The 14,105-nt window shown below is 36.1% G+C and overlaps 1 protein-coding gene across 8 annotated transcripts in view; it reads right to left on the bottom strand.

The window, feature by feature from the left end:
* dab2ipa (DAB2 interacting protein a) overlaps window positions 1–14,105 on the bottom strand; it is a 140,130-nt gene that overhangs the window by 24,296 nt on the left and 101,729 nt on the right. For all 8 annotated transcript variants that reach the window (XM_055167770.2, XM_055167771.2, XM_055167773.2 and 5 more), the window contains one exon: window positions 13,168–13,722. In XM_055167770.2, the coding sequence (XP_055023745.2) occupies window positions 13,168–13,722 (555 nt within the window). The remainder of the gene's footprint in view (window positions 1–13,167; window positions 13,723–14,105) is intronic.

Here is a 14,105-nt window from a genome sequence, read left to right as displayed (position 1 = left end):
ATTAAATTGAAAAGGTAAAGTAGCCTGGTAGCCAAATTTATGCCATTGGTTAAAGGTGGGGTGCACGATTTTTGAAAAACACTTTGGAAAAGGGAGTTGGGTCGAGTACCAAAACACACTTGTAGCCAATCAGCAGTAAGGGGCATGTCTACTAACTGACATCGTTGCTTGGGTAGCGTATGTGTTGGGCGGGTCTATCAAAAGAAAGTCTAGATTCTGTTGAGGTAGGGGCGTGTTTGTTTAGGTGATTTCAAATGTCAACATTGGCTTTAGAGATCATGCACCCCGCCTTTAAAACAATGTTGTTATTTCGAGCTGGTCAGGATATTTAATCAGAGCATTGATTTACCAGAGCCACAGTTTTAACCCTTTACAGGGACACAACCTACTTGCTTAAATCTATCTCTTCACATTAAATTGGTATTAGAGTATTTTAACCTTGAAAACTAACATCCTAGCTTAAACAAACAAGATGAAACACTAAGAAATGAATTGTTCATATGCCTGCTATGCCAGGGCTTTCTTTCTCCCCCCATCTGCCCATACTTTGATCACAAGTCCTACACTTTTGTTTTTGAACCATCCAGAGCCGGGTGTCTTACTAGATGACCTGAAAATAGCAAATCCATCTGACAGGGCTTTTCATTTGAAGTCTGAGCACATCACTATTGACTGAAGACACACTGCAACTGAAGTCACGATGTGTTCCAGATGGAGACGGTTATAGATATCCGACCGGGTGCGTGACTCATATGCAGTGATAGTGTATTGATTGTGAGATAATGGACACAGTATATTCCAATGAAATTTTCTCTGGCATTTACTGTATTATTCTTTTTTATCACTTCCTGTTTACCGGGTTTTCGTGATGTCTATTCTGTGTCATGCCGTCTTTCTTCACCGTCTCCCCGTAATGCGTTTAAGCAGAGTACAACAACAAAAGTACAAACGTGTAAACAGGCTAATGACTTTCCATCAGCCTGTATAAACTTGATAGACAAAATAGATGAATCACTATAAAAGTGATTCATATGACTGTATATATAATGCGAGTCATCTTTTTTTGTGATGTACTGCTTTCTTCATAAACTCATCCGACATAATGAAAAGAACATTCTGTGAAAATATAACCTTGATATCTTTAATATTGACAGAGTAAAGCCCGTTTGCTATGAGTATGCAAAACAGAGAATGAAATGGAAGAGAAACAGCAAACAATGTCTTACATAATGATATCATATAACCTCGGGGTACTTTAATAATGTCATTGAGTCATACGGCCTACTTTTATATTGTATACTTTATATGTTATACTTTGTTTCATATACTGCCTTTATAAGGGTCTCTCAAGGCAGTTTACATTAAAAGTACAAAAACAAACAATGCATAAACACACAAACCAAAACAATTAATTAGAGATGCTCTGATCGATCGGACGCCGATCAGTATCGGCCGATAATGGCATTAAAGCAACACCAAAGAGTTTTTTTACCTTAAAATAACGTTTCCAAAAAAGTTTCAGTCATTCATTCACTTGAAACAGGGTGAACGGCACTTTCACATTCGCTTTGGAGCCCTCTATCGGCCAAATCCGCACTAAAGAAGTTTCCAACCATCGGGTCGCCGTCCTGTAGTTCAGTGGTTCTCAAACTGGGGACCGGGGCCCCCAGGGGGGCCGCAAGATGGTGCCAGGGGGGCCCCAACTTTATAACATTTTATAAAATAAATTAATTTATCATGAATTCTGTGGAATTAAACCTAAAAAAAATAAGGCTACTAACCAACAGCACTACATTGTATCATTAAATTTGTTTTGTTTAATTTAAAAGTTTAGTTTTAGAACAGTTTTTTGTCATAAATTTTCTTTGGGGGGCCGCAAAGGAATGCGCCGTACACAAAGGGGGCCGCACGCTGAAAAAGTTTGAGAACCACTGCTGTAGTTCGAGTGAAAACTACAAAAACTTGCTTTATGGCAGACCTACATTCCAATCAGAGCCAGCTATATGCTGCAGTATTTACGACAGTGGGTAATGGACAATTACGCTTCTAACCTGTAGGGGGGAGCAAAGAGCAAAAACTCTTTAATGTTGCTTTAAATGACTCGATCGGTGCTCGCTAAATCTGCCGATCTCATAAACCGAACTTTCTGTTTACTTTTTCATCAAAAGCATCCTGAATGCGGCTGCAATTAAAGACAATTTTTTACGTAGCGCGAGCATTTTTACAACCCGTTGCTCATGTGCGACATTCAGATTTGTATTTTGTACAATGCAAAAAAAATTTCTTACTTAGTATTTTTGTCTTGTTTTCAGTGTATCTAAAAATTCTTAAATTAAGATGCTAAATTAAGAAAAATATCTGCCAATGGGGTGAGAAAAGTTTGCTTAAATTAAGAAAAAAGAAAACTTATTTCAAGATTTTTTTTCTCACCCCATTAAGATGTTAAATTACACATTGCAAAAAATTATTTAAGAAAAAAATTCTTAGTATTTTTGTCTTGTTTTCTGTAAAATATCTAAAAATTCTTAAATTAAGTTTCTTTTTCTTGATAAGCAAAATGACTCAAGAAAATAAGTCTAGTTTTTAGACCAAAAATATCAAATTTAAGTGATTTTGTGCATAAAACAAGCAAAAGAAATCTGCAAATGGGGTAAGCAAATTTTTCTTGAATTTAGTGTTTAAGGAAAATGTTTAAAAAAATTTTGTTTTGTTTACCCCATTAGCAGATTTTTTTGCTTGTTTTATGCACAAAATAACTAAAATTTGATATTTTTGGTCTAAAAATATACTATACTAAAAATACTAAGAATTTTTTTTCTTGAAAATAATTTTTTGCAGTGTGGCCAGGACGCGTCCGGGAAGAATGGCACAAATGGTCACCCTACCCTATTTAGACAGGAGCAAAAAAACCCTGTTTACATGTGTGTACCTTTTAATGCAAATAAGCTCTTCACTGAGTGTTTTCGGTTAAAAATAGATCTGATTCCTGTGAATACAGTCTGAGACAATAGTATTTTTAGCCACATTAGCGCTACAACTTGCTAACAAACACAAGCTTTTGGATAAAATTAACCACTCAGTCAGTGGCTGTGGGCGGGGCTTTGTTTGTATGACATCACATTAACAAGAGAATCAAAACAGCATGACTAATTAGACTGCTTTGGTTTAATGGGGATTAAAAAAGAAGGAGTGGGTGGATTTTTTTATTATTGTAGGGTTGTTGCTGCCAACACACATTTATGTCCAAACACCTTGTAAAAGTGGATTTTGCATAATATGTGCCCTTTAATGTTTAGCTTTAGATGGCTTATTAAAATGATTTAAGTTAGGAACCATCATCAGCGAGACAATCTGTGCTGGATAACCTGTTCCATGAGAGACAGATGAGAGACATTTCTCTTGAGATCAGTGTGGGTGGCGCTGCGATGCTGCTGTCAGCTGAATGTCTGTAAGGGATGCAGAAGTGAGCGCATGTCTACAGCTGGCCCTCATTTCTGCTGATGCTCTGGCGTGGGATCAATGCTTTGCAGCAGATGTATGTCGGTGTTTCGAGAGATAGAGTCAGACTCATTATTTTACACCTCAACAAGCAGCGTTGTCACCTAAGCAGGTGTCCACAACAACTGTGTCTTATGTAAGATGGGAAACAATGCAAAGAGCTCACTCCAAATTGAATAATCACACCGCATAAAGCTCTTAATCATCACCAGAGGGATCAGGTGATAAGGGCAAAATCTGAGTCGTTCACTTCGTATGACACTCAGAGGATCAAAAGAGACCCACTTTTACTGAGAGCTCTGCGTCTTTGGCAGGCATCACAGTGCTCGGTATTCAATTAGGACTCGAGAGCTTAACACAGCATGCTGAACAGGTCTGCACCACCATGACACTTTTCCTTAGTCTTACCACGAATCAGACGCGGCAGTGTAACACGTCTTCCCCGCCACGCCTGTCACATCATATTAAACGTGCCTATAGCTTAATGCCACAATCAGCACAGACCAGAAGGAGACTACTGAGTACATTGTGCATGGATGGAGTATGGACAACAGTGTGAAAACAAAGATGTAACATTTAGTCAAAAAATTGCAATTTTGTAAATTCACTTCCTGTTTTTCCAATTCACATTGCATATCAACATTTACCTTAGTATTTTGATAATCAGCACTGCAAAAAATATCTCACTTAGTATTTTTGTCTTGTTTTTAGAACAAATATCAAAAAATTCTTTAATCAAGATGCATTTTCTTGATGATCAAAATGACAAATAAGAAAATAAGTTTTTAGACAAAAAATTGTCTAAAAACTAGACTTATTTTCTTAGGTAATTTTGCTTATCAAGAAAATGAATACTGATTTAAGAATTTTTTGATATTTGTACTAAAAATAAGACAAAAATACTAAGTGAAAAATATTTTTTGCAGTGCTGCACTGCAAAAAATTATTTTCAAGAAAAAAGTTATTTTGTCCCGTTTTCAGTTAAAATATCAAAAAATTCTTAAATTAAGATGCTTTTTTTGATGAGCAAAACAACCCAAGAAAATAAGTCTAGTTTTTAGACCAAAAATATAAAATTTAAGTGATTTTGAGCATAAAACAAGCAAACAAAATCTGCCAATGGGGTAAGCAAAAAATCTTGCATTTTTTTCTTAAACACTAAATTAAGGAAAATTTGCTTACCCCATTGGCAGATTGTTTTTGCTTGTTTTATGCACAAAATCACTTAAATTTGATATTTTTTGTCTAAAAACTAGACTTATTTTCTTGGGTCGTTTTGCTCATCAAAAGCATCTTAATTTAAGAATTTTTAGATATTTTTACTAAAAAACAAGACAAAAATACTAAGACAAAATAATTTTTTGCAGTGTGATCAAAATACTACACTGCAAAAAATGACTTTCTTACTTATCTAAAAATTCTTAAATGAAGATGTATTTTCTTGATGAGCAAAATGACTTAGGAAATTAAGTCTAGTTTTTAGAAAAAATATATAAAATTTAAGTGATTTTGTGCTTAAAACAAGCAAAAAAATCTGCCAATGGAAAAAGACAAAAAAATTCTTGAATAAGTGTTAAAAAAGTTAAATTATTTCAAGAAATTTTTTCTTATTCCATTGGCAGATATTTTTGCTTGTTTTAAGCACAAATTCGCTTAAATTTTATAGTTTTTATCTAAAAAACGAGACTTATTTTCCTAAGTTATTTTGCTCATCAAGAAAAAGCATCTTAATTTAATAATTTTTAGATATTTTTACTCAAAACAAGACAAAAATACTAAGACAAAATAATTTTTTTGCAGTGTGATCAAAATACTACACTGACTTTCATGGCCGCGGGAAGTGGGGGTGCTGCGGGTGCTGCAGCACCCCCTGTTGGCGAGAGGGAGATTTTTAAGTAAAAAGTTTTGCACAATTTATAGATGGGTTGCTCGGCGACGTCATTAACTGGTTGCAAGAGGCAGAAAGAAGAGACGTGCCTTGTGTTGTAGGCTAGCTGTGTCTGTAAGTCAAAATGCAAAGGAGTTGTTGCGTGGATAATAGTACCAACAGAGTCAGTGCTGGGTGCCTGATGTTAACATACCAGTAAATGCAACTATTACGTTAGCCCAACATTATAATTCATACATGTATCACAGTAACACTGCAAAAATAAAGACAGAAAAACAGTTCCAACTAAAATCAAGTTTTATTTATATACAAACAATAAAGAACGCTTCAATAATTAAGGTTGTTGCAGTAGCGGATCAGCTCACCAATCGGGCTTTCTGCCTCCTGGATGCTCGCGCACCCTGTAATGTTTGTAAACCGGCAACCCCGTCTATATATTACTTATGCATATTTTAGGAAATTATTTTTGACACACGTAGGTTATTACGTGTATTTTGGATTTTAATTTCATGTGCCTACCCATCTCCGTGGCCTCATCCGAGCGCACTTCTCCGCCTTGCGTCTTTTGAAGACATGGTACGCACTCACCAGGACCCAAAAAAGACTCACACACCTTTGGCTGATGCATGCCCGCACAGAAATTCTGAACTCTCTGGGCATTCGTCCCCTCATGAGAGACTTTGGACTTTATTATACAACCAACCCATTCTGCATACAACCGGCGCAATGCGCGACGCGAGTGTCTTTTGCTAGAGTAAAGAGCGCGTTGATAATATGCGCATATTAACGGGATGACAACGCGGGTTTGTTATCATGGATGCGAAGCAGCACAAACACGCCTTTTTAAAGGTTTAAAATTTAAAAGATTATTATTGAGTGTCTTGGACATAAATGATAACCGATTATGAGACGTTAGAAGGCGCAAATGGCTGCTTCATCTGTAGCTAAGTAAATAAATGCTTTGCTTTTAAACAAATGCATATATTTTTAAATGTTTTTTAAATGCTTCCCCACGAATTAATTGTATATAATGACTCTTTACCTGTGGATATGGTGAGATGAGAACGTTTGTAAATTCTTTATCTCTTGTTTGTAACAAATAAAGTATTTTTAGAGTACAAACCTTATATAAAGCCTAATATATTCTAAAAATTTAATTATACAGCATGTATTTCTTTATAAAAGTATACAATATCGGAACTAAACCCATTATTATTTTTGTTCAATGTATGAATTATTTATAAGTTAAAAAAGCCAGCGATAGTACTATTTAGTAAAAAAAAGTTCTATATAAGGTATGTAATTGTGAGAATATTTTACCACTGTTAATCGACGTGTGATCCTAACTTAAAAACGAAAGTAAAATATGTTCGTCTGGACATTGAAAATTTTGAAGTTTATTTAATATTATATGTTGTTATAATATTATATGTTGTATGTAAATATATATATGTAATGTATGTCTGAAGATGTAACGAAAGTAATTTCCCCTGGAATTGTTACAAGTATTTCTGCTTCTGATTAATAGCGCATATATTAATCTGATGTCTGTGTGTTTCAGACCCTGCTGTGTGCACTAAAGTGTATATGACAATAAAGTAGTGTGAAACTCAATGTATTTATTTTTAAAATGTATTTTAAATGGGCCTATAGGCTCATAGGTTTTTGTAAAAAAAAAAAATTCACAGCACCCCCTGATCAAATTGACTTCCAGCGGCCCTGCTGACTTTCTTACTTGACTTTTTTACTTATCTAAAAATTCTTAAATTAAGATTTTTCTTGATGAGCAAAATTACTTAGGAAAATAAGTCAAGTTTTTAGAAAACAAAAAAATGTTAAATGGAATAAGAAAAATTTTCTTGAAATAAGTTAACTTTTTTAACACTTATTCAAGAAATTTTTTGTCTTTTTCCATTGGCAGATTTTTTTTTGCTTGTTTTTAAGACACAAATTCGCTTACATTTTATAGTTTTTATCTAAAAAACGAGACTTATTTTCCTAAGTTATTTTGCTCATCAAGAAAAAGCATCTTAATTTAATAATTTTTAGATATTTTTACTCAAAACAAGAAAAAAATACTAAGTAAAAAAGAATTTTTTTTGCAGTGTAGTATTTTAGATTTGAAATGAACAGCTAAATGTTGATATGGAATGTGAATTGGAAAAACAGGAAGTGAATTTATGGAATTGCAATTTTTGACTAAACGTTAAAATAAAATGACAAAAGTACAGATAATAGGAATATGACTTTACAAAACTCCTGTGGTACCTAAGGTAGGCTTCAGATGTGTGCTATTATTTTTTTTAAGCCATCACACTTTTTGACTGGAGAATAATAAAATGTGTAAAACAATCCCATAAACTATTATTTACGTCTGGCAGAGATGACGAGCGGACACCATAACAGCCAAAGTCAATTGTACAAAACCTTTCTTTTTAGTAAAATCTGTGTACACAAACAATGTTCTCAATGCTAGCATTCATGTGTAAAGATCCAGGTGATACTTCGAGCAAAGTTTCATGTTGTGTCGCACCTTCTTATGTTGTAAAATAGTGGTAGTTTGGTAGAAGAGGACAGCGGCTGGAAGAACGCATCAGGGATCGAGTAGGCATCACAACCTAACCAAGATATATATTTTTTTAAGTAGCGTTTCTTTTCATGACAGTCGAGATGCGACATGTTGTCTTTCGTAGCCCTTTACTGTATCCCTAAGAATCATAGACAGTAAAAGATAAGAAATCCGTAAATCGTAGCAAGATAGCCAATGCTTGTCAATAGCCTACTGGTACTCGGTAGGTCCTCAAGATGGCGGCATGACATAAAAGGTCACATGACTGAAATCCATATATATGTGGCCAACTGGCCATATACTTTATATACTGTACATCTCACAAGCAAAAGTCTTTATGATTCACACAATTTCCTATTCCTCAACAGCCTTGAGAAGGGTTGCTAAGATCTGCTTACGGTTCAATGAGGTAGGCATGAATATGTAAGAAAAGACTTGTTAAAATAGTCGAGCACCTGTCTAACCTGCTAATGACTACTGCCCCCAATGACCATTAACATTTTAGCATTTGGCAGACGCTTTTACCTAAAGCGACTTACAGCACATTATATGGTATACATTTTTTATGAGTATGTGTTCGAACCAATGACCTTTTGCACTGCTAATGAAATGCCACTAAGCTATACAGGCGCAAAAATGACCACACCCACTCCGGAGCACAGGCCTGCTGATGAATAAATTAGCATGTTTATGCTCTGTTTTATTAACTGTGTGTGACCATGTAACCAGTTGGATCCTTTAACCAATATAAGCTGATTAAACCTAACACTTGGAGTTTCCCTCGGGCATTCCGAGGACGAATTCTCCATGCATACCAATGGTGCTTTGTGAAGGGGGGGGGGGGGGTGAAATGTAATATAGTTGGTGCAATCTAAAATACAGCTTATGCTGTCAACTGGCTACATGTTATTTCTAATTTACTTCACAGGGACAATAAATGTGTATAAGTCTTAGCATCAACCAAAGCATTTAAAATCTGGCAACACATAAAAACACTTTAAAATGAGATGCGACATACAGAAACTTGTTTATTTTATAATTAGTGCTTTGAGCTGTAGCTCATTTGGTGGAGCATTGCATTAGCAGTCTAAGGGTCATGGGTTCGATTCCCACAATTTCCCAAACATACTGATAAAATGTATACTTTGCAACTCACAGTAAGTCAATTTGGATCAAACCGTCTGACAAACACATAAATGTAAATGTAGGTGCTTATCAGATCTCACTATTGAAGTCATGAAGGCATGCAGACAAAAACAGGAAGTTGATAGGATCTCTGGTATGCAGAGCATGTCGATGGACTTTACAGTAGCCTTTACAGCAACCGGTCTAATAAATAAACAATACACTTGCTACAATGGGACAATGCTGTACGTGACAAAACAGCTTTGTCGTAATGAGAGACTATGGCTTTTTTAATTGACATTAAATGATGGAACAGCCACTTCACTGACATTCTCAAAAATAACCCATTATGATTTCTGCAAAAGTCACCGCTAAGAGTCTGAATTGGGCATTGTGGTGGAGCACACTGAAATTCAGAATTTTTTCATTACACACCAGGTAGAGCTCCCAATAACAGTGTTCCCACACCACAGTTAATTTCAAATTCAACGACCTCCCAAGGACTTTCCAGGTCCAATACCCTCAAATTCAAGGACTAAATGTGAGGACACATTTCAAGTGAGAGCAAGGTTACATCGTGTTACCTTTTAAGATACATTGTTACTTTTTGAGGGAACTCGCGCTGCGTCACTGCGGTGACACTTTGGGGACGCTTCCAGGGGTAAGTGCGTCTTAATGTGTAAATCAAATTCAACCAATGGTGAGGCTTAACAACAAAGACACGGTGACGCGGGAGCCAGGAAGTATATTGCTATCTGAAATTTTGCCAAAGACGGCATCACAGGGACGCAGGAAGTATGGCAAGGGAGATGCAGCGTCTCGTTCCCTTCTCAGGTAACAACAGTAAACATACGTAACTTCAGACGTTTTCATGTGTCAAACACAACTATGCAAAAAAGCATTTTGGTATGAATCAACAACATTCGCATACAGATGATATAAGCATTTAAAGCGAACAGTTTAGCACGTGTGCTTAAAAAGTCTAGAATTTTTATGATATTATCCTACACTACACAGGAAATAATATGGATGTTTTTCCCAAAAAACTTCTTGCATAAAATAGATTCAAGCACTTTCAATGACCTGTATCTATGTATGTATATTTTACAAAACATTTTTCCCAGGGCTTTGAATTTTTTCCACCAGATTCACAAACTTCCAAGGATTTCAAGGCCCGTGGGAACCCTATAAGTGATCTTGTTCAAGCACATCTAAACAGAACTTACATTGTGTTTTGGGATCGAATTATTACTCAGACCCAAATCCCATCTAAGCTCACAGTTGCACTAAGCAATAATGCGATTCCCGCATTCTAAAGAACAGCATGGCGAATTCCAATTGGTCCATGATGCAACAGCACCTCGGACTTCTGCCAAAGTGCTGCGGGATAAAAACAATCCGGTAACAGCTCATTCTCGCAGCATTCGATCGATGATGACAAATGAGTGACAAAGTGTCAGACAGCATTGTTTTGTGTGTGATGTCACCAAATTCTGGGCAGATTCATGGCGACTGTTTGAGGCGCCGGACAGGCTCGGGCTTAAGTTAATGAGCACAATTAAAGTGCTCAGCACTATAATAATTAAATGAGGGATAGGAGGCTACATCTACATGGTTCTTTTCTAGCAATGCAGTAAAACATGTCTTGAGCAACGCTTAGCCTTTAGCAACAATCAAAACTGTCAAACTATTTCTAAACCCACTGCTCAACAAAACCCTTCAAGATAATATTACCACTGTTTTAAAATCGAATCAAATCAGAAATCTAGACAACAATAAACTCCCGCTTTTAAAGACTTAAAGGTCCCATTCTTTCTGTGTTTTTGAAGCTTTGATTGTGTTTACAGTGCACATTATAACATGTGTTCATGTTTCACGTGTAAAAAAAATTCAGTATTTTTCACACAATTTATTTATCTGTATAGTGCTGTTTTCCCTGTCCTCAAAACGGTGATGTCCTCCTTGTTCTATGAAGTCCCTCCTTTAGAAATACGTATTGCGTTCTGATTGTGTAGCTTGTTTAGTGTGTTGAGATTCGATAGCAGCTTAGTTTGTCGTATTCCTGTGGGCGGAGCTTAGTCAAAAAACTGTTCTAGTGACGTCATTAAAGCAAGAAGTAGAGGGCTGTAGTCCAAACCGTCCGTTCGCTGTAGGCATTGAAAGACGAATTCTGTTAAAGAAAATATATCGCCTGGCAGTGAACTTTGAGCTTTATTATTTTACAGGTATTATTTATGCTATTATAGCAACATTACACACAAACTAGGGTTTAAAAAAATGGGATCAGGAAGAACGTGACCTTTAATGTAATCAAAAATGTAGTTTTGTGGCCAAGTTCATGTCTATTTGCTATAGACAAGCCCTGCATGATATTAACTCTTTCCCCGCCATTGACAAGTTAACTCGTCAATTAAGAGAAAACGCTTTCCGGCAATTTGTATTTCTGCTATTATCCACCAGGATAATCTTACCCAACTTAACGGAAGTATTCCTTTAGGGCAAACAGTTAAAACTCTGTGTATGTTTTGATCATTGCTCTAAATCTGATTTCTATTAAAAGTCCTTCACAAAAGCAAAATTATCAAAAAATTTTATTTTTGAAGAAACCTACCCATATTTGAGAGGTGATAAAAAGAGAAAAAATAAGGTAGGATGAAACTTTTTTGTTTGAAAGCAGAGGGTGTGTTCTTTCATTTGATATATTGTATGTTTATATATTTAAAATACAAACTTTTCTGGAAGGCATTAAACTTTTGTGAAAATCATAAAAAATGCTTGCGCTGGCTGACAACTTTTTTTTTAAACACTGGAGGGAAAAAATGCAATATGCTATAACTTGCTAAATAATAAGACATGCCAAGGGTTCCAAAACTTGGAGTTTGTGGGGTTGTCGGGGATTTGTGAGTTGAAAAAAATAATTATATTAAAATTAAGAAAAAAGAAAATTACCAAATGAAGGTCCAAAAACAGGCAATAATAACTATGTCAAATACTACTGATAATTTAAAACGGATGAAAAATAAATGTTTATTAAATTAAATATATTCAAATGTGCTATTAAATTATTAAAATTACTATTGTGATATGCATAGTGCAATATGTACTTTTGCGATGTTTAATAGGCGGTTTACATGTCACATCTAAAACCGTGCGGAAAACGCGACCGTTGGTTGGTTCTTGTCACATGACCTGCAGTGCGCATGCAGCATTCTGAAAAGTTGAAATGTTTTTAACTTGATGCGGTGCGGACGTGCCTGGAAAAACAAGCGCGTCGCACCGTGTGCGTGTTGTGGCCGCGTTGCTTCCATTATGAGCGCGCATACCACATGCCTACATTTGAAATAACAAACTTGACCGCGCAAAAGACACGAAATGTGAATCGCCCCTAAATCATTTCAGTATATCTTGCAGCCCTAGTTTAAACCAATGTATATTCTAGAGTAATTAAACAGGTTGACAAATTTAGCTTTACGAAATAAACACATTTAAACTGCATACTATTTTTCCTCTTTGAAATCTAAACAAGAACAATAATAACATAGGGCCAGATTGACCAAACAGAGCAAATTAGTGTGCGAGTGCAATTTTTAAAAGATGAAGATTTACTGACAAGGCACGCGGTAAAGAACAACAGTGCAACATCTAATTTCAATAGTGACCAAAGCAATTGAAGACATGCTTTTTTAAGCATTAAATAATGTCGCAAGGAAATTGGTGGGTGAAACCAGTTGTAAATTATTTAAATAATTCTCCCATAAATTTTGCATATAAAAGGGGAAACTCACACAAATGCATATGTAATAAATTTAGTTGCAAACATAAATATGTCAACGCTTTTTCAGAGCTTATTTTCTCTGCGTGTCTACAGTAAATCCCAACAGTAGTTTAACGACAAAAGAGGCGTCTGCTCTGGTGCAAGCTGTCAGTAAATCTGGCTCTTTTGTTCCACAAAGCCATATCCAATTGTATGTCCAATCAAATGTTCACACCCCTCACCCAAATACCACCAGATTTTGACTAGAAATAGCAAATAGGAAATACTGCTTTATGGTCACATTAAAATTCCTCATGCACTTCATTCTCTTACCTTGGCTTTGCCTGTGCTTTGTAGGATATGAACAAGAGCACACGCCATCTCTTCCTTGTTCTTCACACTGAGAGCCGGCTCCAGCAACGAGCACATTAACATATAATTATTTGTAATATACTCTGCAAACTCTTTGTACAGCTCCATGGGGAGGATGCTCATGCTCTGATATCGTGACTTCATTCGGACCATCGGTCCCGGTCCCTTTCCTTTATTGGGATTCGGCATGCTCACGGAATACCATTTTTCCACAAACTGTCGCCCTGTGACCGCCGCTATGGGTATATTGACCAGGCCCACGTAATTATTTTTGTCCTTCTTTTTCTTTTTGTCCGTTTCCTTATAAACGTGCACAGTGATGCTCTTGACGGAGGGCAGGTTGTTGAACTCAAAGTGTTCGCCCCAGAAAACATTGTCCGTTTTGAGTTTGCAAGTAGTCCGTGCGTATAATGTGTCATCCAGACAGAGTTCGCAGAAATATTTTTTCTTCGCTGGCAAGTCCTTGGCTTCGATAATCCAACATTTCAGCATGTTTTCCACCCGTCGGGTGTTATCCTGTAAAACAGAATAAAAACGTCTTATAATATACTCAGTGTTTATTTTTACACATCATATTGATTTATTTCACTGTAAATGTGAAAATTGCCTTTGTTGTAAAATCCTCCTATAATATGTGCATCTGAGTTTTTTGCAGTCCTTCCAGAAGAGTTTTTTTGTGTGATTGTTGCGAGCAAAAATCATTGATCTTGTGGCACGTTTTCTTAAAAAATGCGATGGATGCGGGATATTTATGCAATTCTATGCGATAAAATTGCGGGAACTTGCAAAAACTGCGGGAACTTGCGTCATTTCATAACGTTCCCATGGCAACAGGGGATATGGCTGCGCTTGTGTGAAGTAAATACAACATTTTTCAACTTTCCGCTAGGATATTTGTG

Source organism: Misgurnus anguillicaudatus, chromosome 5 (genome assembly GCF_027580225.2).
Source record: "Misgurnus anguillicaudatus chromosome 5, ASM2758022v2, whole genome shotgun sequence".
Taxonomy (NCBI): domain Eukaryota; kingdom Metazoa; phylum Chordata; class Actinopteri; order Cypriniformes; family Cobitidae; genus Misgurnus; species Misgurnus anguillicaudatus.
Note: the sequence above shows the minus strand (reverse complement) of the source record. Positions and strands in the feature narration are given on the sequence as shown.